General features: G+C 39.7%; 1 protein-coding gene across 3 annotated transcripts in view; it reads right to left on the reverse strand.

Moving 5' to 3' along the window:
• The window catches only part of itga4 (integrin alpha 4), a 36,503-nt gene extending 15,983 nt beyond the window's left edge, over positions 1–20,520 (reverse strand). The window contains exons 1-7 of one of the 3 annotated variants that reach the window (XM_085248509.1): positions 20,511–20,520; positions 7,314–7,499; positions 6,780–6,898; positions 6,454–6,554; positions 5,030–5,162; positions 3,627–3,694; positions 3,190–3,325 (exon numbers count right to left, since the gene is read on the reverse strand). In XM_085248509.1, coding sequence (XP_085104635.1) covers positions 3,190–3,325; positions 3,627–3,694; positions 5,030–5,162; positions 6,454–6,554; positions 6,780–6,898; positions 7,314–7,486 — 730 coding nt within the window. In that variant the 5' untranslated portion in view covers positions 7,487–7,499; positions 20,511–20,520. Of the gene's footprint in view, positions 1–3,189; positions 3,326–3,626; positions 3,695–5,029; positions 5,163–6,453; positions 6,555–6,779; positions 6,899–7,313; positions 7,500–8,944; positions 9,281–20,510 lie in introns of those variants that run through there. The other 2 variants (XM_085248506.1, XM_085248507.1) reach the window with 2 other exon arrangements.
• Between the last annotated feature and the right edge of the window lie 779 nt (positions 20,521–21,299).

Genomic DNA, 21,299 nt, shown 5'->3' on the forward strand with positions numbered 1-21,299 from the left:
TTAGTTCCTGCAGCTATCAGCAGTGACAATGTTTGCTTTAAGTCAGATAACGTGGCGTGCCGATAATTTAGCGCCAAAATGCAAAATCAAGACTTTAAAACGAGACTCTGCAAACCAATGGGTGGCGACAGCGTGGTTATCTCTGTCGTTTATGATTATGAGGATGAGAGCACACTGTATATATATATATATATATATATATATATATATATATATATATATATATATATATATATATATATATATATATATATATATATATTAGGGGTGCAACGATATTCGTATTGATATTGAACCGTTCGATACAGTGCTTTCGGTTCGGTACGCATATGTATCGAACAATACAACATTTGTAATTTATTTTATCAACTTTCCTTCTGACGATGCTGTCTGTGTTGAGCGCTCAGTGAATCTGCGTTCGACTACTCCGCCTAGGGTCGACAGTGCAGCCTAGGCGGAGTAGTCAAACGCAGATTCACTGAGCGCTCAACACAGACAGCATCATCAGAAGGAAGAGCGCAGGGCAAGCTAGCAAGACAGAAGTTAAGCTCTTCTTGCAACATGGACCTCCCCCACCCTCATTCAGATCTGGCGTTTGGAATTATTTTGGTTTTCATGTGACGTATGACCCTGAAGGTAAGCGAGTCATGGACTAAAGTAAAACAGTATGTTGGATGTGACATGCAATGCTCAATTACATGGGTGGGAACTAGTGTGTTAGCGCAGTTAACTCGTTAACGTGCCCCATGCACGGGGCTATCAGGGGTAGCTCGTTAACGGAGATTTGCTGTGTTGTGGCGTTAAGGTCATTTCAACGAGATTAACCTGAAAGCACTAGTGGGAACACAACGAATATGACTGCACATTTACGCCGACATCATCCTAGTGCAAAGACAAAAACAACAAGCATGCTACTAACTTTAGCCGAGTCATTTAGACAGCTGTTAGCACATGATTCTCCTTATGCTGCTGAGAATATAGCCCAGAAGAAGCGGATAGTATAGCTTTTATTTTGGAAAGAGCCATTTCTCTGTAATAAACTCTCTTTTCCAAAGATGAGTGATTCCTCAATCAGATACAGGGCTTGCAATATCGCTAGCCCGACGTCCTGGGGCTAGCGATTTTTCCAGTCGGGCTACCAAAATCTATCTCTTTCCTGCCCGTCGGGCTATTGTAGGAAAAATAAAGGTCAATGCTTTTGCATTCTTTCAGAAATGTAGCTGGGTAATTATGTCATTGGCATCGGTGAGCCACTGTCAATATGTGACATATTGCAATCGCGTTTGAATTTGCGCTTGTTTTTTTGCTTTCACTTTGCAATCGTGCGAACTGTGTATAGAGAGTGACAGCACTGATCTGTGAGTGATGAAAATTTGTGCACCAATTCCTCTGACATCGTCTTATTAATCGTTAGCTTACTATGCAAACATGACAAGTAAAATCTGCCGCAGCTTAAACATGTGAGAGGTTGATCGCGCAGAGAATCGCTGAGCTTATGTGAGTGAGCGTGTAAAAGCATTTCAGTTCTGCTGAGCCAAATAAGACAGGTCAGGGTGAAGAAGTGACAGCCAAAGAAAAGCTTACCACAAAACGGAAAAGTTATGACAAATCAGACTATAAGGCAAAAAGAAAGTGCAGCTTTATGGTTTCATGGACAAAATAATTTCTGTGGCTGCAATATGACGAGCTAAATAACCAGGGCTGCACATAAGTGGTCCGCAGGTGCGCATTCGCTGTCAAAATAAAAAACGCGCACAAGGGTTAGGGTTAAATTTAAAAACTGTACTTTTGAGTTAAAATATATATTTATAATTTTAATAAATGACAAATTAAAAAGGCATGAACATTTTTTTGTATCGAAAAAATATCGAACCGTGACACCAAAGTATCGAACCGAACCGAACCGTGAATTTTGTGTATCGTTGCACCCCTAATATATATATATATATATATATATATATATATATATATATATATATATATATATATATAGGGCCCAAAACGCATATAACCAGATGACGTTGAAACCAAAGCTACGTGTTTGTCCCCAAATACTTAACAAAGCTTAAACTTGGTTCTCCCGGGAAGCAAAATACTGAACGCATAAAGTCTGTTTATATCAACTTACTTACATTTCCAAATTTAACTTCCACCTGGAATACTTTTATTGACTTTAGCAAAGCTAGTTCGACATTTTAATGAATGTGCAGGTTAAGTGAACTCACACTAAACTACGGTTTGTGTTTTAATCAGCTTTTGCTGTTTGGCCACTTCCTTTGCTAAAGCTGTTTACACCAACTTCAGATCTCACAAGAGAAAGAGAAAAAGCCAGTGTTCCTCTCTCTTAAAGCCAAAAATGCTTTAATTGTTAGTTTAATTTAATGGTGTTTTCTTATTGGTAGTAAGGAGGAATCATTTTAACAGGTACAGTAAAATAATGACCAGATAGAGTCTTCTCAATGTTTTTGTTTCTATTATTCACGTCTCTGTGAACGCTCCATAAATGATGGAAGGAAATCTATGACAGTAGCTGTAACTAAAATTAAGTTGGACACTGAAGTGAAACTAAGGTGAGTATCATATTCACAGACAGAAAAAGTGCTACCTCTGTGTGACCTGTTATGATGTCTCCACAGCACACAGCATAGCCATGAGCAGCTGTACTAGTGATAGCATATCCTGGAAGCTGCTTCTTCTTGCTTTTTTTTATTTAAAACTTATCCTTAAATCTGTATAGGTTTGTCTCTTATAGACCAGATCAGACTATATTTAACAAAGCACAGAACATTTCCTTTGTTTGAGTCTCACAGCAAGGAATGAATCCCGGTGTTCAGCGGCGTTGGTGTGAAGTGGCAGGAAATGTTTGCATGAACAGGAACTAAGGTAGTCTTCTGACCAACATCAGCTTTATGTGAACACCTGTCAGTGAATCTCCTTTTGGGCGTGAGACTTTTTACCCCCACATAGTGGCTACAGCGTGTGAGTGAACAGCAATCAAAGAGCTTCACCTTCACATTTTGTCAATCCAAGCCGCAGAAGGAGAATTGTGTTTAAAGGAAGGGACAGAAGCACAGACCGACTCTCTCTGATGAGGCTTGTGGTGAAAGCACAACACCGGTAGGTAACAGCTGTATTCTGGAAGCGGGCTAACATCAGCAGTGCTGGTGGAGGGCCGCGTGGACTACGTACCCAGGTAGCTTCCAAATTTGACGGCTTCAGTGTTGTCATTATCGAGGTAGGCTGAAATCTTCCCGCTGGTGCTGTTATAGACCAGAACTGAACCAGTCCAGTAAGATGTCCCTGGTGCCCCCATGATGACCAGATCCTGAGAAAGAGAGAGCCTCTATATTATAATGTGATGACTTTATTTAAGCTGCATTATATGTATAGCTGAATATCTTAGATTGACTCTTACATATGTTGCTTTAAAATTGTACTTCTGATTTGATCATGTCACAGTTTTGCTCTTTTTTTTAAAAAAAACTTGAATTTATACATTTTCATAGCCTGAGGAGCAGCAAGAGGAGAGCAGATGGCTTTTTAAAACATGGATGGACCACATTCAGTCTGCAAGAGGAAACGGGGATGACACGATTTTAACAAAGCGTGTTGCTTATGTTACTAACCTCTGTCAGGAAGTTGGAAATACCCGCCTGACATGATCCATAATCCTCCCCAAACTTCCTTTGGTGGTCTGTAGGAGACACACAGGCATGTCAAAAGGTGAAGGTGAACAAACGAATAAATCCCTCTGCAGCTGAACAGCTGCTGGTTTCACATGCACACACATTCATATCGCTACAGTCACGGTCATGGTTTTACATATCAGGACATTATTTAAAAATAACAAGCAAAATAAAAAATAGTCCTTACCAGATGTTAAAATTGGGTACGTATAACCTGAGATGTACAATAACACAACATACTGGACTGTCACATTACTTATTTAACAAAAAATGAAGACAAAATGCAGAAGCAGTGTGTGAAAAACTAAGTAAAAAAGACTTCATGAGTCTTTTTGTCTCACTCTGCTTTATAAGATGTTTCCCTTCATTGAGGTTTGGGGCGGCTGTTCATGCACAGCTCTCTTAAAGTCCTGCTACAGCGTTTCAGTCGGCTTGAGGTTTGAACATTTGGATATTGTAACACTATGATTCTTCTCCTCTGTCAGCCATGAAGCTGCAGATTTCTGTTGCGTTTGGGACACTACATGATCCAGTTTGGTACAGGCTTTAAATATAGGACAGAGGTCCACACGTTTGACTCTAGAATACTCCTACGACGTGTTTGGGCTGAAATGCTGTTTGTTTTTGCCAAACTCAGCAATGTCCCATTTTCTCTCCCTCCAAATAAGTCATCCTTGTTCAGTCTTTTTTTAATTGCACTGTTATGAACTTTTAACATACTAACTGAGGCCTGCATAGTCTGACATGTAGCTCTTGGTGTTTTTTGTAATTTCTTTGAGCATTGCACAGTCTGACCTTGGAGTGCATTTGCTGGAACGTCCACTCCTGGGAAGTCTGACAGCTGTCATGAATGTTTTCCACTTGTGAATAAACTCTCTCAGTGTAATAATAAATGAACCCTTCCCTGACTGATGGGCAGCTTCTCTAAAATCATTGTGATGTCTTTTCTCCTGAGCATTGTGTTAACACACACCTCAAAGCTCCAGACCAGCAAACTGCCGACGTCTGATGCATCTGGCTCTTAATTACCTTCTGAATTCCTATAAAATCAGGACTGTGTCTGTTTTGACTTAATAGCTGTTAAATAATTAATATCACTGTGTAATTTTAAGACGTGCCACTTTATTTGTATTATGTCCTGATATGTAAAACCACAGAAATGTCAGCAGGTGAGTTTCGTTTTACTATGACAACTGTATGTTTGTGACCTTTATTGACATCATGTAATTTGTAGTTCTTTACCCTGTTCTACAAAAGGTTGCTAGGTCAAAAAGTTGTTCTCTCTAGTAGGAAGAGAGGAATAAGTGTAACCATTAGAGCAGCATGTGTGCGTGTGTGTGTACCTCTGTAACAGGGGGTCATAGCCTTGTAAGTTTTCATGTCGCTGCCAAAACGATAACACACCCCATTCGGAAGCTTGTTGTTCTGACCATCTTTCTTTGAGTAGAAGACGTTCTTCCAGCGGTGACCACAGGCCTGAAAACACACAAACACACACACACAAACAACATGTGACATGCACTCATTACTAAGTCACACGTTGGCAGCAAAGTGTTGTTGTTCCCATGACCTAAGTCACTGTAACAAAAACTGTGTGTGTGTGTGTGTGTGTGTGTTGAACATTATCATTTTCCTGTATGTTTATTTGCTTCTTTCCCCCCCTGTGCTACACAGACGATCACAGTGAGGAGACATTTGGTGCTGTAAATACTTTCTCAATCACATCACTGCCTCCATTGTGTGTAACAGAAATGCCTTCAGGCTTTTCAAATGTTGCTGTCTGTTGTGCAAATGTTTCAGGCTTTCTAAGTGACTGACCTGCTGTTTAATGACTGCTGACTCTTTGTCATAAAGCTGGATGTAAAATGGATTTTTGTTTAAAAAAATAAGAGTCCATAACCTCTGAGTTTGTTTATGATACTGTTCTAACGTGCGTTGACGGTTTCTCTACAGTGACCCTGCACCTTGGATTAGTTTCTCTGAGTTCTCTAACTCCCTCTTTTTGCTTCATGTTGTGAATCATAATAGAGTAAAACAGGGAGTGCAAAGGATATTCATTTGTCACTATAATAAAAAAGAGACACATCCCTAAGTGTGCAGGATCTGCTAATAGCTCAGTGAGCGCTGAATTGTGGACATCATTGGTAATGTTACTAATCTAGTCTGACTACCTACCACTTTCCCAGCATCAAACAAACCTAACAGCACAATGGCTCCTCTGAAATGCTGAATGATACAGCGAAGTTATTTTACATAACCAGCACTAAAAGGGATTTCCATAAAAATTGTTAAAAAATACCTTTTTTATATAATTATATGATGTGCACCATGCCTTCAAAGCACACCACCAACCATCGCTAGCCCTGAAATGTTAAGCACTGCGAACTCTTATCTGCTGGCATTTGCAGTCTTTTAGATGGTGTCTGTTTTATGGCATGCTGCCCTACCTCACTGGAAATACCAAAAGTTTACAGCCTTTCTGAACAGCCACACTGTAAAAACCACTCTTCACCCAGAATGGTGAACAGCATTTTGTTAAAACTCGAGGTTTGTCTGACAGAACTGCCACAGGCCACGTGTTTTATGTCCAAATGGTGTTTCAGAAAGTCCACCAAGAACACCAAAGTCACAACAACGATCATGTTGAGGAAAATGCTGAACCAACGAAGATGATAAAACTAAGAAAAACGTGTTTAGTGTCGCTCATTGAGCATCAATAACATGGGGGAAAAACCTAAGTAGCACAGAGAGAGTGTGTGTGCGTTACCAGGATGTGTCCCCCTTCCTTTTCAGGTTGTCTGGATAAACTGACTCCCATCCACTGGTGATCTTGCTCGGCTTCACACGTCTTTCCACACCAAGACACATCTGCATACACATGGATACGTGGTTGACTGTCAGCATATCACCTTCACTCACCTTATATAGCATCTACAGTACATCCAGACTTATTAAATATATGTGTTTATAACACTAGCACAATAAAGGATGTTTTGGCTGAACTTGCATCTCTCATCTGAGTTTCATCTCCATCAACAGCTGGAGTAACGCAGGGGGAAAAGACTAAACGCAAAGGCTGACAAAAACACACACCAGCAGTCATGTGGTGGCATTTCCGGGGTCCAGCAGCAGCGATGCTGCAGCGGAGAACAGCTCCTGGAGACACTGAATGATCGGAGGATGTGTTTGCGACTGGCGCTCCAACTACTAACCTAAAAGAGGGAAAGAGAGGCATTTAGCACTGGTTTTGTCTTTGTCTCAAGTATCTAAATCGCATCTGTGTGTGAAGCATCAAAGAGCTGCTCTCATTGGCAAGAACTGGCTAACTGGTGTGGGCACACACACACAAAGTGATACTGTGTGAAGATGGCAGCTTACGGAGCGTTACTATGGCAATTAAATCAATTAGAATAAGACTGTAAAAACAGCTGTGAGTTATTTTACAATTTAAACTGCATGAGTGAGGTACTAGCATGTAGCATTCTTTGAAATGTAGTTTACGATGAGCAACGGCACATCAGTGGACAATCAGTAGTAGATAAACAGATCAAAAGTCAGGGTTAGGGTTGGAGGGGGCTGGTGAGTTGTTAGTAGACCAATAATGTGAATACTAGTAGTGATCCAGACCAGCTCTCTGTGTTGTGGCGATACAGCAGGACTGAGTATCCGAACATGGAGGAAGGCGGGCCTTTAAACTCCAGACTGTGGTCCTGATCCAGACTGTATCCTGCAGCAGGAGGAACCAGGGTCTGAACTAAGACCATGACCAGTGCAGACACACTGGCCGCGGAGACCTTCATGATGGAGGGCAAACTGCGAGAAGAAAACAGAGGTTATGCTGAATGAGTACGGCAATTTACATTTTATCGCTACACAGTTGGTCATTGAAGCAAATCTTTAAAGTTTCCTTTAGATTTTTCCCAGATTTTTCTTTTCACAGTTTAGTTGTGTCTGAGTGGGATTTATGTGACGATTGCCCAAAATGTGGCATTCCACAAGTGTGAGGTTATTACCAGCGTTTCCACTGTAGGACATCAGTAATTCATTTAACTGGACTTTATTGAAAAAAGGGGAAATCGCACAGGTTCATCCTCTCACTCACTTCAAATGACTTGTTTGTTGTTGTAATTTCCCAACAAATAACAGAAAATGTATTAAAAAAAATAATAAAATCAGCTTCAATTTACTTAATTCATGAGCAGTTAATCAATCAATACCTTAGATGAGAACAAAGTATGTTTAATTCGAGCATGCATCACTTTACTTAACACCACAGTACACAGACTATTAGCACGCTAAGTATGTCAGCCTGAGTTTTGGCATATGTAAATAACAAAATGCACTCTAATTAAAGGATGAGTTTTTGATGTTTAAATGTTTCACTGAGTCTAGACATGAGATAACCGGATGATTAAACCAAAAAAAAAACCCCATGCTGATACATATCTACTGTCAGACAGTCTCAGAGTTACTTAGGAGACACACCCTTGTGAAGTACTCTGGTGTCTGGTTTTATAAAAAACCACAGCAAGTGGTTGCTTATATCCAACCACAGACTGAAAGCAGAGGAAATCACTTAATTTGTTCAGGTTAAATTAAAGAAAAGTTACATCTACTTTTCCATCAGTGCAAAAAATCTAAGTGTTTCTGCTGTCTGCTCTGGCTATGAGTTTCCCCCTGCTTCCAGCCCATATGCAAAGCTCAACTAACTGTCATCTGGCTGTTTCCTAATCTATACAGCAGGAGAAAGAGTGAGTGAGAGTGCTGCCAATCTTTCTTCCTGTCTAAAAGTGAACAAAAAAATTCAATCAAGTCGATTTTCCAAAATTGGAAAACTGCAAAATCTATTTTTCATTGTGCTTTTGTTTCTCTGGATTTGTTTATTCATCTTAATTTGCTTATTTTAGCCTGTTTGAATCATGCTGGGCTGTGGTTGCTCTTACAGAGTAAAGTACAAAGTTACGCTTTTCTAAATAAACATGAGCTTAATAACAGCTAGTTAAAAACTATAAGTAATGGTCCCAGACATTCAAACACACTGTTGTCAAGTTTCCAATGTCGAGGACCCCCAAACTTTTGGGTCATATGAAGAGTTATGACTTTACCGACTGCTGCCATTATTACCAGTTTATTTACAGACTCATTGAACCGTTAACAAAGAAATATTTTTTTCAGCCTGACTCCTCAGCATTGTTTGATTCTTCATCAGCTCTATCAGTCATTCACTGTATAAACGGTCCACATTTCGCTTACTGTACCGCTCAGACAGCAGAAAGCCTACCCCGGGTCAGACAGCTGTTATCCCGGGTCAGACAGGTCCAGGGGCTGACAGACTCAGGAGAACCGCAGCGCGTGAAAGACGTCTCCGTTAAATCCACTTTATTATTCCCCGCGGGTCTCGCTCGTGCGTAAATCCTCCTGTTGCTCCCCAAGTCTCCTAAAGAGTCTCGTGCGTGGACCGGCTTCGCACGAGACTTGTGTGTTCTTATTCGGGCAAACACGTGCAGTACGAAAGAAGAACTAAGACGAGAGAGTTTGAATGTTAAAAACAGAAAACAGAGTGAAAACTTGAGCTGAGCAGAGTTTCACATGGAGTCAATGAAACTGAGAGATGAGCGCGCGGAGACCCTCCCCTCTCTATTTGCGCGCGTGCGTGTGCAACGGTGTTTCTTCTTCTAAGCCACGCCTGAGCTCGCGCGGTGTGTGAGTGTGTTAGAGTCGTTTCGTCTTCAGTTGTCACTGAAGTGTGAATGAAGTTAGCGTTGATCTAATGTGACTGTCTGAACCGTGCAATGCGCGCAGGAAATATTCAGAAACAACAAATATGAGAAGTCCTTCTCTTAAAGTGTGAAGACAGAAAACACAGCAGTCGTGGCTCTAAAGTTTAAAAAACTCCTTTATTCTAAAAAAAATCCATCCTCACAACGGATGTTTCTATTGTTTCTATTGTTTTCATTTGTGAAACACGTGAAGCTTTAAGAATAAAGCACTATGCGGCCTGCAAATTCATATTCATAAAAGGTTGAATTTGAATTTTTTTTTAATTCAAAATTCTGAAAATATAAATGAACAGATACTAGAAATTGTTTAATTAAGTATAAAAGTATAAAGTACAAAAATTAAGTATAAAAAATAAAATATCCACAATATGCATTGTTTCAAGTGCTATTAAAACCCGACTGAATCCAATGTGATGTTCGTAAGACTCACAATAATAAGGCAAAAAATAAAAAATAAAAAATCACTATTTGGAATTTGGATCATTTTTGCAGTACAGGTTGTTTTCCTGCCAGAAAATATAACTAAATTATTTAAAAATAAAATAAAATAACATTTTCACACTTTAAAATGCAGTAATATAATTGTGAAACAATTTCTACAATACTAATTTTACTTTATAGATCTGAGTATTTCTTACTCTGCTACTGAATTATAACCTCGTATAGTTTCCTCCAGAACTCTAACTTAGTCTTGAGAATTATAATGAAGCAACATAGCGAGTGCAGTGGATGCAAAACTCCTTGTTGTTGTGACATTTTTCACCAGACACAGAAAAAAAGACCTGATCTGCTGATCACTCAGAGTACAGCAAGAAATCATCTAGTGGACATCATTGCTAATATTAACAAGCTTATCTGAATATGTTTCACTTTCCCAGAAGCTTACAAACGCATGGAAAGAGGATGTTACATTTTCCTAATGTACTTTTTGCTTCTATTTAAAGTAGTTTATGTCTGCAGTGTGAGCACGGTGGAATGTCTCAGCCATCATGTGGTCTCTAATTCTGGTCAGCTGACCATCTAAAGTATTGTTAACGCTGTGTTCAGAGAAGCAGCACTTCAGGCAGTGTCCAATTTTTTTAAAACAACAACAAACAAACAAACAGGTTGATGGTTGATGGCTGTGTTAGTTTTGCAGGATCTTGGTTACAACTAAAATATGGATCCAATGTAGGATAACCAGGATTCACCCTCGGGGAACTCTGTAACAACTTTTATCTGGATTAGCTGTTGGAAATCTGTTATGCTTGACCAAAATGGTGTTTGGAGCCAGCAAAAGCAAAAAATGTGTGCAAAAGAACGCACAAAGTCCATCTGTATTCAGGTAACTTACAACAGTACAGATTCTGGTGGTCAGATTTGGATACATAACGAGGGATTCCTTTAAATAGCAGCCGGTTATAGCCTGCTGTTTATAGCATGTGTATATTACAATGATAAGTGGATGATAGAAAAGGTCTCTTGACAAGAACCTTGTGAAATCATTAGCATAGTTCCTTCTTCAGTAAAGGTCACTATTTTTGCACTGGGAGAGCATTAACATGCGGATAATAGTGTGTAGCACTTCTGTAATTCCCCTTTCCAGATTTTTAGCACATCTGTAGACTTTCGGCTTTGTAGTGTTGCCTGTTGGTCACCAAGGAGACAAAAAAGCTCTTCTAAAAAGCAGCCTTTCATCTGATCCATCCGGCTACTCGCTAAAAATAAATAACTACATCAGAAGTACTTTGTGTGACTCCAACTGTTTAATTCACTGTTACTGGACTCAGTAAACAATGACTGCATAAGTAATGTGAAGTAGTTTGTAGTGATGAACAGCTGGTGTTAGCCATGTTTAGGTGGAGATTGGGTAGTGGTGGGGGGGTAGATTTCCTAGCAAAGTCACTGAAGATCTCCAGCCAGTCTGTGATTCAATCCAGACTTTCAGCCAGTCGTGATTAAATAAACCAAAGAAAAGATGAGAGGATATGTTTGCAGAAAGTCATAAACATGAGCAAAAGGCAGCACAAACGTTTTAAGGGAGTACATTAAAACTCATCCTTTAAGTTTCTTTAAGTAACAAACTTCTCCCGTTCAGCAGAAAAGAGGACTCGGAAAAACTCGCATAAAATCAGCCTGATTTTGGCCATTCAGATAAAAATAGCTACAGCATGAAAGACAGTTATGGAGCAGACAAGCTGCTTTGGTGAATGTCAGACAGGAACTCGGCTTCACGCACACATACACATTCACTCAGTGTGTTTGTTGGTATTTCCTGTTAATGACCCTGAAGTTATTATGTAGCTTCTGTTCCCACTATTCTGCACACTCTGAGAGTCCATATGTTTAAAAAGTAAGAAAGAAAGAAAGTCATGCAAGCTTAACACAGAATAATAAGGTTAGCTAACCTCTACTGGTGGCTGAAGCACTGTTACTGTGGTCACACAAAGTTTTATATACATTTAACACTAGTTTGATCTCAAATGCTTATATACTGGTGCATGCTATTTTATGTGCAAATGTGCATTTAAAGTAGGTTGTGTTAGTGCTTTGGCAGACTGGCAAACTGTCTCAATTGAACATCACAAAAGCTGGATGGATGGATGTGGATTCATACTGACAAGAGTATGGCTACATGTAGTACACTATGAGTGCGCAGATGGTGTAACCATAACAGCTAAAAGAAAAGGAACTTTGTGCACTCCTCACCAATCTTCACCCCGTGAACACTGTAGCAACCAATTTTCTGGCAGCGGATATGCCTAGCACCAGAGAGGATGTTGGCTGCTAACAACAGAAGATTGTTATTAGTCACTGAAAGCATGTGGTTTGGGGTTTATCTTCTTTGCTAGAGAAGCTTGTGGCTTTATTGTAAAAATTGCAGAATCACAATCAAATGCTGAACCTGCTTGAGCGGACACAAAACCACTCTGGGAATTAACACTGAATAGGTTAATATCCAGCACACAGAGTAAATTGTGGAGCTAAGTGAAAGTAGCGACAGTAAATAACTTTAACCACATAACTCCAAGGATGTATCATGTTCTCACTTTCTTGAAACTTATCAGGGGAAATACTTTGTGCCCGTAGGTGTGTTTTCAAATGTGTGCACTTATTCTTTTCTTATTTGTATTGTTGTCTCAGCCTGATTTCCTTGAGAAGCCTTCATATTTTCTAGGCTGCCTTTGCAAATAAAAACATGTGAATGTCATCGATGCCATTGAATCGTTACCGTCTTGGGCTACAAATTGATGCTACAGAAAAGTGCGGCCCTGCTACATTTTAACTTGAGTAAATATCTCGTCAGCTCAGTGTTTTTTTGACAGTGGTTTTGTTGTATTGGTTGTCTCTTTAACCTCTGTTGATAGCTTACGTTAATTTTGCTCAGTTTGAGACAGTAGCTAAACAAAAATTTACAATATGTACCTTTAAGTCCAACCTGAAGACAAAGCCACTGATTAGCATAAAGTATCACGTTCCTTAAGGACAAACTGAACTAATGCTCTTTTTTTTCCCGCAGAGTGTCCATGTGAGGGAAAAAATATCTTAGGAATGTTTTGCCTTCTGGCTGTTGTAGCTTAAGACTCATTAGGCACTTTCACCCATACTGTTTTCATTTTAAACAACAACTTATAAATAGGCAGTAGAGTCCTCTGTAGGGCTGTTTAGTAATCCGTACATGGTTGGGGTCACATTAGGGTCCATGTTACACAATATTTCTGTCAGATAAAGCTGGGAAATCTCACATAGATTTTTCAAATATCTCAGTAAAACCACAGAAATCTTTATTGTAAGCCAGACTGTCTGATAAATGGAGTGGAGTAGTTAACTAGTTGCTTTATTTTGAACCGATTCATGTTCTTTTGAGCTCGGGAAGTCATGAAATTAATGACACTGGTTACATTTAAATCATATTTATGCCCAAAATGATTACTATCAAAAGTAATTTGATAACATGTAAATTGTCCATATAATTTTGTTACATGGAATATAAAATGTTACATTTACGTAATCATTACATTCATTTAAATAAATGAACTTTTGAAGAATAAATTTTTGAGTTTTAGTTTATATAAAAGATACTTAAGGTTTGGGTTTGTTTCGTTTTTTTTTTATTATTATTATTACATCAGCAGTGCAGGTGTCACTCTTGTGACTTTTGTCAGCTTCAGCTAAAATCTCGCAATCACTGTCATTGTTTTCTGCACAACACCAACTTCCCGAAAAGTTGGGGTGTTGTGCAAAAAAAATAAAAGAAGAACATTTTATTCACAATAGTACATATCAAGTGTTTAAACTGAGTCAATGTACAATTAGAGAGGCAGAGTTTCTCAGAAGTAAACGAAGATAGAGTTTCATCAATCTGCAAAAATCATCAACACATTGTAGAACAATTTTACAATAATGTTTGATAAATTGAAGAAGAACAAACTGCAGCTTTGGGGTGGGGGTCTGAATAACCAGTGTTTGTGAGTTGTACTGTGCAAATATGAGAAATTCAGGGCTCAACATACCTGCTGTACCAGGGGTGGATCTACAGGGGGGCAGGGTTGGGCAACTGCCCACCTGTTGTAGAGCCGTGGATATTTTGTTGACTCTGTTTACATGTAGGAGATTTCCACATACTTCACTTGAAGAGGGATGTGCCACCCTGCCTAGATCCCTCGCCCCTCCTTTGCTCCCACATCTGAATTTTTTAGATCTGCCACTGTGCTGTACCTAGTTTGATTGTTGCAACGTATATCTCTAAAAAACATTTATATACTGCTGGCTCTCACGTGACTGATAGACACAAGTAACAGCTTTCTGTGAGAAGTTTAAAGCTGTTATTCCAACAGTATCTGAGGAGGTGGATTGTTCTGATACTTCTCAGAAGATGAGGACGAAGAGCAAAATCAGATGTGAATGAAGCAATAATGTGTTATCAATTTGACAAAAATGCACTGCAAACACACGCAACACATCCAAATACGGAAACTCACAACACAACAGGAAGGCACTTCATTCAGCCCAGAGGACAACACAACGTCCTTCCAGGGGTCACAACAAAGTGATGAACCTGGCTGGAGTTCAGTGCTTTGTGACGATAACACAGCCACTGGTGAGCAGTGTGTTTAACTTAACGTTTTTTTTGTGTTGCCTGAAAATGTTTCCATTGTCATTTGCGCAACTTCTTTTTGGTTGTGTTTATTTGAACCACATGTGTTCACAGAAGAGGTTTTCCTGATTCACTTTGTGTTTGGTTGTGTTGCAGTGCAATGAGCTCTCTGGCTCTCTGTGTTTCAGTACTCTTTACTGAAACGGGGTCTGACATACTTGCTCTACCAGGGGCCTGAATGGCCTTTTAATCATTTCTAACTCACTTTTAGCATATTTTAGCATACCACAGCACTGCTTTTGCTACCATAGATCAGTGGTGTCCAAACCCAGGCCTCGAGGACCAGTGGTCCTGCAGGTTTTAGCTGTGTCCTTGATCCATCACAGCTGATTTAAATGGCTAAATGACCTCCTAAACATGTCTTGAAGTTCTCCAGAGGCCTGGCAATGAACTAATCATTTGATTCAGGTGTGTAGACCCAGGGTGAGATCTAAAACCTCGAGGCCTGCAGTTGTCCAAGGCTGCCATAGATCATGGTGCCCTCACCTCAGTTAGACCACTTGGTCAGAAACAAAGGAATTTCTTTCCTGTGGTTTAAATCTTATTTAACCAACAGAGGCTTTACAGTTAAGATTGGAGAACCATCGTCCTTTAAAAAAAATCCACTCACATGAGGGGTCATTTGGGGATCCACTGTTGGCTCTTGATACTTGCTATGCTCCCGATGGTTTTACTTCTTTTTTTTTTATAAAAAGCCATGCTTCATAATGCTGATGATTTAGCTGACTGTCTAGAAGATTTTAAGATACGGATGACTTTGAATTCTCCTAAACTGACTAATGATAAGAATACATGACTCATATTGTTTGGAATCACTGACTTGCATGACCTCAGCTCTGTATGCAAAACAAAACAACCAGGAAGAGATATTTTTTGGAAAAAAATAACAACAACAGCAACATCATTTTGGTGTAATTTTTACCTGTATTTGTAAGGACAGTGAAGACTTTTCACACAGGAGACTAAAGATAAAGATTGGCACGGACATTCAGCAGGGGACGATTTAATATGGGGCTTCATAGATAATTGGCAAACCTTCTGGAGGAAACCTGGTCTTGTTAGGAGAGACGGCATCCATCCCACTTTGGATGGAGCAGCTCTCATTTCTAGAAATATGGACAAATTTATTAAACCCCCCAAAATATGACTATCCAGAGTTGGGACCAGGAAGCAGAGTTGCAGTCTTACACGCTTCTCTGCAGCTTCTCTCCTCCTGCTACCCCCCCAAAAACCCATCTCCATAGAGACTGTGTCAGCTTCCAAAAAGACAAAAAACAAACTAAAAACCAGCAACAAACAACTTAAACATAAACAATCACAAAGAAAGAACAATACAGTATCCACATCTGAACCAAAGAGTAAAACAGTGAAATGTGGATTATTAAATATTAGGTCTCTCTCCTCCAAGTCTCTGTTAGTACATGACTTAATAATTGATCAACAAATTGATTTACTCTGCCTTACAGAAACCTGGTTGCAGCAGGATGATTATGTTAGTTTAAATGAATCAACACCCCCGAGCCATTCTAACTACCAGAAATCTCGAAGCACAGGCCGAGGAGGCGGTGTGGCAGCAATTTTTCACACCAGCCTATTAATTAATGAAAGACCAAGACAGACTTTTAATTCATTTGAAAGCCTGATGCTTAACATTGTCCACCCCAGCTGTGAAACTCAGAAACCAGTCTTACTTGTTATCATCTATCGTCCACCTGGGCCTTACACAGAGTTTCTGTCTGATTTCTCAGACTTTATATCTAATTTAGTTCTGAGCTCAGATAAAATAATTATTGTGGGTGATTTTAACATCCATGTAGATGCTAAAAATGACAGCCTCAACATGGCATTTAATCTGTTATTAGACTCAATTGGTTTCTCTCAAAATGTAAAAGAACCCACCCACCACTTTAATCACACTCTAGATCTTGTTTTAACATATGGCATCGAACCTGAACATTTAACAGTGTTTCCTGAAAACCCTCTCCTGTCTGATCATTTCCTGATAACATTTACTTTTACAATAATTGATTACACAGCGGTGAAGAGTAGACTTTATCAAAGTAGATGTCTTTCTGAAAGCACTGTAACTAAGTTTAAGAATATAATCCACCCACTGTTATCATCTCCAATGCCCTGTACCAACACAGAGCAAAGCAGCTATCTGAACGCTACCCCAACAGAGGTCGATTATCTTGTTAATAATTTCACCTCCTCACTACGTACGACTCTGGATACTGTAGCTCCTGTGAAAACTAAGGCCTCAAATCAGAAGTACCTGACTCCGTGGTATAATTCTGAAACACGTACCCTAAAGCAGATGACTCGTAATCTGGAGAGGAAATGGCGTGTCACAAATCTAGAGGATCATCATTCAGCCTGGAGAAATAGTTTGCTGCTTTATAAGAAAGCCCTCCGCAAAGCCAGAACATCTTACTATTCATCACTGATTGAAGAAAATAAGAACAACCCCAGGTTTCTCTTCAGCACTGTAGCCAGGCTGACAAAAAGTCAGAGCTCTTTTGAGCCAACCATCCCTTTAACGTTAACTAGTAATGACTTCATGAACTTCTTCACAAATAAAATTTTTATCATTAGAGAAAAAATTACCAATAATCATCCCACAGATGTAATATTATCTACAGCTACTCTTAGTACCATTGATATTAAGTTAGACTCTTTTTCTCCAATTGATCTTTCTGAGTTAACTTCAATAATTACTTCCTCCAAACCATCAACGTGTCTTTTAGACCCCATTCCTACAAAACTGCTCAAAGAAGTCCTGCCATTAATTAATTCTTCGATCTTAAATATGATCAACCTATCTCTAATAATCGGCTATGTACCACAGGCCTTCAAGCTGGCTGTAGTTAAACCTTTACTCAAAAAGCCATCTCTAGACCCAGCAGTCTTAGCTAATTATAGGCCAATCTCCAACCTTCCTTTCATATCAAAAATCCTTGAAAGAGTAGTTGTCAAACAGCTAACAGATCATCTGCAGAGGAATGGTTTATTTGAAGAGTTTCAGTCAGGTTTCAGAGCTCATCACTGCACAGAAACAGCTTTAGTGAAGGTTACAAATGATCTTCTTATGGCCTCTGACAGTGGACTCATCTCTGTGCTTGTCCTGCTAGACCTCAGTGCAGCGTTCGATACTGTTGACCATAATATCCTATTAGAGCGATTAGAACATGCTGTAGGTATTACAAGTACTGCGCTGCAGTGGTTTGTATCATATCTATCTAATAGACTCCAATTCGTGCATGTAAATGGAGAGTCCTCTTCACACACTGAGGTTAATTATGGAGTTCCACAGGGTTCAGTGCTAGGACCAATTCTGTTTACATTATACATGCTTCCCTTAGGCAGTATCATTAGAAGACATAGCATACATTTTCACTGCTATGCAGATGACACCCAGCTCTATCTGTCCATGAAGCCAGATAACACACACCAATTAGTTAAACTGCAGGAATGTCTTAAAGACATAAAGACCTGGATGGCTGCTAACTTTCTGCTTCTTAATTCAGATAAAACTGAGGTTATTGTACTCGGCCCTGAAAATCTTAGAAATATGGTATCTAATCAGATTCTTACTCTGGATGGCATTACCTTGGCCTCCAGTAACGCGGTGAGGAACCTTGGAGTCATTTTTGACCAGGACATGTCCTTCAACGCACATATTAAACAAATATGTAAGACTGCTTTCTTCCATTTGCGCAACATCTCTAAAATTAGAAATATCCTGTCTCAGAGTGACGCTGAAAAACTAGTTCATGCATTTATTACTTCCAGGCTGGACTACTGTAATTCATTATTATCAGGATGTCCAAAAAACTCACTGAAAAGCCTTCAGCTAATCCAAAATGCTGCAGCAAGAGTCCTGACAGGGACTAGAAAGAGAGAGCATATTTCTCCTGTTTTGGCTTCCCTTCATTGGCTTCCTGTTAAATCCAGAATTGAATTCAAAATCCTGCTCCTCACATACAAGGTCTTAAATAATCAGGCCCCATCTTATCTTAATGACCTTGTAGTACCATATCACCCTATTAGAGCGCTCCGCTCTCACTCTGCAGGCCTACTTGTTGTTCCTAGAGTATTTAAAAGTAGAATGGGAGGGAGAGCCTTCAGTTTTCAGGCCCCTCTTCTGTGGAACCAGCTTCCAGTTTGGATTCGGGAGACAGACACTATCTCTACTTTTAAGATTAGGCTTAAAACTTTCCTTTTTTCTAAAGCATATAGTTAGGGCTGGACCAGGTGACCCTGAATCCTCCCTTTGTTATGCTGCAATAGATGTAGGCTGCCGGGGGATTCCCATGATGCATTGAGTTTTTCCTTTCCAGTCACCTTTCTCACTCACTATGTATTAATAGACCTCTCTGCATTGAATCATATCTGTTATTAACCTCTGTCTCTCTTCCACAGCATGTCTTTATCCCGTCTTCCTTCTCTCACCCCAACCGGTCGCAGCAGATGGCCGCCCCTCCCTGAGCCTGGTTCTGCCGGAGGTTTCTTCCTGTTAAAAGGGAGTTTTTCCTTCCCACTGTCGCCAAAGTGCTTGCTCATAGGGGGTCATATGATTGTTGGGTTTTTCTCTGTATCTATGAAGCGCCTTGAGGCGACTTTTGTTGTGATTTGGCGCTATATAAATAAAATTGAATTGAATTGAATTGAATTGAAAATACTAACAGCAATTAAGATCCTCTTAGTGATTTGTGAGTACAAAGAGGGCTGAAGAAGGCAACTGAACTTCTTTAGGTTTCTGAAGATGTTTAATTTTTGTGGTTGCACAAACATTTCCTAAGAAGTACTTAGCAGAAAAACTACAGCTAGCATACTGTAAGCCTCTTTTAGCATCTTGATGATGGTGACAAATAAACTGCTGCAGAGAAAAATCCCGTTTGAAAACAAAACAGGGCAAAGACAGAGAGCCCATACACACACAGCCAGTAAGCATATAGGTTCTCTTTGTCATATAGAGAGCAACAATACTGGTTGTCATGCAGATACAGTATGATGGTGGTTTTGTGCTACATGTGAATGTGCTGACAGCCCACTGCTCCGACACTTCCTCTGTTCTCTTTCGTTTCCTCTTTCTTTTCACTCACTGTCACAGTTCTCACAGTTTCTGGGGTATGTGAGACCCTTTACCTCCTGATTTTTGTCCCCCTTACCCTACGTAAAGCAAAAAGGAGGAACAAGAAGAGGCTTGGTTGTTGTTGTGATTTTTTTATGGTCGTCAGGTGTTTCACTGAGTGATACAATGACCTGAATGGCACAGAGAGGTGAGCTTGTAACAATGCAGGAGTAATCAGACTGTTAAAACTTAAAACTCAGCTCAACATTTGCCAGAATTACAAAAGACAAGTCTTCACTAACTAATGACGTGTCAGCACACTTAATTCTCATTTAATTCTCACTAATTTCCTTTCAGAGCAGTGTGCTGCAGGCGGGTGTCCCTACTTTTCAGAGAAGCCCAGAAACAAGCCAAAGAATTAAAGATAGTTAATCACTTTATTGCTTTTAGAGCATTCTTCAAAAACAGTTCACAAAGTCAAAAAGCCAACATGCACATTCATCATAACTGCCTCTCTGGCATTAAAATGTGCCACACTGACAGTGATGTGAACATGAATGTTAACTTGTAGTTTTGAGGATTTGGCAGCACTTCATTAAATTGCACTGGCGTGAAGTGGAAACAGTGTGTGCAGCAGTGCAGGCTATGCTGCTGTGCAACTCTGAGCCAAACTCCATCAAGTAAAGTCTTCATCCAGTGAATTTGATAAGTGAGCGGCCTTTCAACGCTGCTTTCTCTCTTCTGCTTCCTGAAGCTGTGACATGTCTCAGTGTTTACAGATACAGAAAAGTGATTTGGTATAATAGCAACAAAGAAGAAGATAAAAGACCTACCGGTAGTTTCTTCATGCAGCTGCAGCAGCAGCAGTGCAGAAGTTATCTGCAGTTAGCATTCAGCATTTTTAAGCAACCATCAGATCAGGGAGTCATGGCAACAGGAAAGCAAACATCAGCAAGAAAATCTGTGTAACATTATACTGAAGCACGAATTCAGAGGCCTTACCTCACTAACAATCGAAAGCAAATGTGTGAGTTCATCAAATGCTGCTCAAAGTAAATGTTTTCTGAAGGATTTTGATCGTTCCTATTCATGATCCATCACGAGGCAGCTCCAGTTTACTTTGAGTTATATTAAGCTCAGCTGTTTAGCTGTTTAATTGGGTGTACATGCTCATTTTATTTAGTTTTAATCAGCATTTTTTTATTTATCCTAATTTAGTTTTGATGTTTGTTTCTTTATTTTCAGTTGAATATTTAGTTCCAATTTTACACATCTCTTTAGTCTTTTAGTTGATTTTTCATGTTCTGCCAAATAAAGACCAAAACCTGCAGGTCTATAAAAATTTTTTTTTTTTTGTTCGCCGGCTCTCTCCACACAAAGACAAAAACAGTCACAGATTAAAGTTCTGCATGCGCGCGTGTGTGTGTGCGTGTGTGTGTGTGTGTGTGTGTGTGCGTGCGTGTGTGTGTGTTATCTGTGGTATGCTAATGACAGCAAATTCCTGCTGCGTTCACATGAATTGATCACAGATCAGTCGAATAAGAGCCAGATACAGAGCTTTCATCTCAACGACTCTGTGTGTGTGTGTGTGTGTGTGTGTGTGTGTGTGTGTGTGTGTGTGT

Source organism: Mchenga conophoros, linkage group LG16, assembly GCF_057382185.1.
Source record: "Mchenga conophoros isolate Kocher_MC1m ecotype Shallow Benthic linkage group LG16, M_conophoros_male_GT1.1, whole genome shotgun sequence".
NCBI classification, from domain to species: domain Eukaryota; kingdom Metazoa; phylum Chordata; class Actinopteri; order Cichliformes; family Cichlidae; genus Mchenga; species Mchenga conophoros.